At 50.6% G+C, this 3,770-nt stretch overlaps 1 protein-coding gene across 1 annotated transcript in view; it reads left to right on the forward strand.

The window, feature by feature from the left end:
- Positions 1-3,770, forward strand: part of IGSF3 (immunoglobulin superfamily, member 3) — a 69,819-nt gene that overhangs the window by 64,617 nt on the left and 1,432 nt on the right. Inside the window, exons 8-9 of the mRNA XM_010005485.1 lie at positions 148-555; positions 3,373-3,745. Coding sequence (XP_010003787.1) covers positions 148-555; positions 3,373-3,745 — 781 coding nt within the window. The remainder of the gene's footprint in view (positions 1-147; positions 556-3,372; positions 3,746-3,770) is intronic.

Here is a 3,770-nt window from a genome sequence, read left to right on the forward strand (position 1 = left end):
CGTCCCCCCCCCCCCGTCTTATTCCTCCTCTTCCTCATTTCTTTCATCACACCCCAGGATTGTGGCCATGTGGGAAGGGCTTGTGGGTAGACAAAGACCCCTTGCAGTCCTCAGTCATCTTGCATTTCTAATGACCTTTTCCCATAGATAACCGCCTGCAGGTGAACCAGACCAACAAGAACATCACAGTGCTGGAGAACCAGTGGGTGACCCTGGAGTGCCTGGTCAGCAGCCGGACCAGCCCCTCATCTCAGCTCTCAGTGGAGTGGTATGTCTGGCGGCCAGGCCACCCAGAGAAGGAGGCAGTGGCCCGACTGAGCCGTCAGAGCATCCTGGGCTACGGGGACCTGGTGCTGCTGGGTGACCTGCGGAGCCGGCTGCACCTGGAGAGCCCATCCCCGGGTCTCTACCTCCTCTCCATCCAAAACGCCACGGTGCAGGACAGTGGGACCTATGACTGCCGTGTGGAAGAGTGGCTCCTTGACCCCAGCGATCGCTGGTACAAGCGGGCAGAGGACCTCTCTGGACTCACCACCCTCACCATCAAGCAGCCAGGTGAGGAGGGTCTCATGCCCACAGCTTTGAGCAGTGCCCTGCCCCTTTGGACTGAACGCACGAGTCACCATCTGTCTGCCATCAACAGTGGGTCTGGGCAGAGGGCCTGTCAGTAGTACCCAGTATCAGTTTCTGCATATTTTTTCAGAAACTGATCTTAGACTAACAGGTCTGTAGTTTCCTGGGTCTTCCCTCACACCCCTTTTATAGACTGGAATAATTGTCTAGCTTCCAGTCAGCAAGGACCTCCCCAGCCTCATTTACCTTTAGTAAATGATGAAGAGTGGTCCTGCCATAACATTTGCCTGCTGCTTTAGAACTCTGGGATGAATGCCATCAGGTCCCATGGACTTGTGAACATTCACGTGGTGGTACAGCTGGTCCCTTAGAATTTTAAGTGTCCACAAATGGAAAGTCACTGTTCCCACACTCGTGGTCCTCCTACTCAGGTGACCAGACAGCACAAGGTCTGTCAACATTATTAAAGACTGAGGCAAAAAAAAAACAACCACGAAACATTGAATGCCTCTGCTTTTTCTTCATCCCTATTTGTCAGGTGACCATCTTCAAAAAGTATACATACTGTGTTTTTTTAGACCTTGTCTTGCTATTAACATACTTTAAAAAGCCCTTCTTGTTATCTGACACATCACTGGCCATTTTCAACTCCAGCTGAACTTTGGCCTTTTGTGCCTTCTCCCTCTACATACAAACCACAGCTCTGTAATCTTCCTGTGAAGCCTGACCTTGCTTCCAGAGATGATAAAATTTCTTTTTCCTCTTGAGCTCCACGAGGAGTTCCCTGTTTGGCCAAGCTGGTCATCTTCCCCAGTTGATAGACTTAAGACACAGTGGAATTGCCTGCTCTTGTGCTTGTAAAGGTGCTGTTTCAAGACTGACCAGCACCTGTGGAATCCTAAGCCCTCAAAAGTGGATTCCCAGGGTACTCTGATAAGTTTCTTCTGTTTTAACAATAGATAAACTGCAAATACAATTTACCTTGGGAAATAGAGATTCCCTAGTTTTAGAGGCAAATGACTCAAGATGAAATGTCTATCTTAAGGGCTGTAGGTCAATTAACATTTATGGTCCTCATTTGCTGAGGACTTTGCAGCATGTAAAGCAACCACCCTGCAAGGACTGCTGTGGTTGGTGCTTTATATCTCCCCATCCTAGCAAGGTGTCAGCCTTCTAATGCTGTGATGGAGCTGGCAAAAGGGTAAGATTCTGGAAAGGCTTTAGTGGTCATTCCTGGTAGAGAAGGAGGAGCTCTGTCAGTGGACAGCACAGCCCTTATCTGCTAGGTTCTTGTTTGGGAAACTACTAGCCAAGATGGCTGGAGCAGACCCCCACCCCAGGCAATCCCTGTACCCTGCATGCCCACACAGTTGTAACTACAGCTCTTCATTCAGGCTGAGAATGGCCAGCCCTGATGGAGGGGGCAGTGATCAGCAGGGAAAATCCTTGAGGCTTATTTTTTATTGTGGAAGGATGTGGAGTGGGAAGAGAAAAGGAGTTGGAAGTGCACTAATTCAATATATTTTTTTCTAAAAATGATTTCTTGTTTGTTTTTCTTTCATAGCAGCCAGTATTTAACAAAATGACTAAACTTGCTTGTGACTCATGTCTCATTAGTGAGGATCTCCACACTCTTCCTTCAAAACTATAATCATGAACGACAGTAATCCCCAAAATCTCAGGACTTACCTCATTCCTCTTTCTGCCCAGGAGTCTTCCCAGGGGAAGATGTGAACTGAAAACAGTCATGTTGCCTATGGCCTGAAGAGTTCTGGCCTTAATGAAGATTTTTCTTACGGAACCGTTTAAAAAGTGTAGGGCAGGTGCTCTAACGAGAGGGCCTGCTGTTGCCACAGCAGCTGATGAGAGCTGGGCATGGCAGCTCCTGCAGGGTTGCCCAGGCTCTGCGTGAGGGAGGGCTTGGCCAGCTATCTTTGCAGGAGGAGAAAGCACCTCTTTCTTCCGTGAGCTGTCAGCTTGCCCTTCTGCTCAGCTCCCACGTCAGAAAGGGCTTTTTAATCTTTAAATGAAAGCTTAGATCTGGACTGATTGTGATCTCTGGAGTACGTGTTCCCTGGCAAGATGACTAAATCAAATGTTAATTGCTCTTGAAGTCAGCCTTTAATCTGCTCATCTTGGGTTCTGGTGCTGTATCTCAGTTAGGTAAAAACATCTCTTTAGTCTTACAGTAAGTACTAGAGAAAGAAGAAATAAATAAAAAATGAGAGGGAGACCTTTGGAAGAATCCTTGCTGTGTCTGTGCTGAGAACATCACGGAGAAAGCTCTTACCTAACTAACTTCCCCAGTTGCTGGAAAAAAATCCTCTTCTGTTGTACTGATTCTCTAGTCCTTTGAGCACCCTCAAAGAAATAAAAAAATAAGCATGGAGTACAGTGTTCTTTGCACCAGTAGCTGGGTACATATTAGTACGTTGCTCCTCAGCACACAAACCAAACCTCAGGGTTTCAAGAGGTGTCCTTGTAGCACATCTGCACGAGCTGCAGCAGCTTTCTCCTCTCACACACTCGCCTGTGGTGTGAGGGTCTGCGTGGGCAGCGTGGTAGCCTGGGGCTTGCAGCCAGCTCCTGTTTGACTCTCTGCCAGGTGGTGTGCGGTGAGGTGAAGGTGCTGGCCTGCGGGGTTGACCACAGAGGTACCTGGCAGGCTGCTTTAAGCCTTTGGGTTTGCTTGGATCGCACCCAGCACCGCAGTCACGACAGTCAGTTTGTTGCCAGGGCAGACTGGCTTTGGTGACAGCATTTTGCTCAGTGCTCACCTCTCCCCTTTTGTCATCTCAGATCCCACCTTGCAGGTGGACACAGCCACCGCTAACCTGACGGTGCAGGAGAAGGAGTCCTTCCTGCTGGACTGCAGCATCCTGTCCCGCTCCAGCCCGGACTCCCGCTTTGCAGTGACATGGTACAACCTGCGGGCCAAAGAGGCAGGCAGCCGGGCAGAGGAAGAGGAGGAGGAGGAGGAGGAGAGGGAGGTGGTGCTGAGTGTGGGCCCCGATGGTGTCTTCAGCCCTGAGGCGGGTCGCTGGGAGGGCCGGCTGTGCTTCCAGAGGCTCTCGGCACTGCTGTTCCGGCTGACAGTGCTGCGGGCCAGCGGAGCTGACTCTGGCAACTACTCCTGCCATGTGGAGGAGTGGCTGGGGGGACCCAAGGGCGGGGGGGACCCGCGGGGGGCGGGGGGG

This window comes from Chaetura pelagica, unplaced genomic scaffold, assembly GCF_000747805.2.
Source record: "Chaetura pelagica isolate M959 unplaced genomic scaffold, ChaPel_1.0 scaffold39, whole genome shotgun sequence".
Classification (NCBI taxonomy): Eukaryota; Metazoa; Chordata; class Aves; order Apodiformes; family Apodidae; genus Chaetura; species Chaetura pelagica.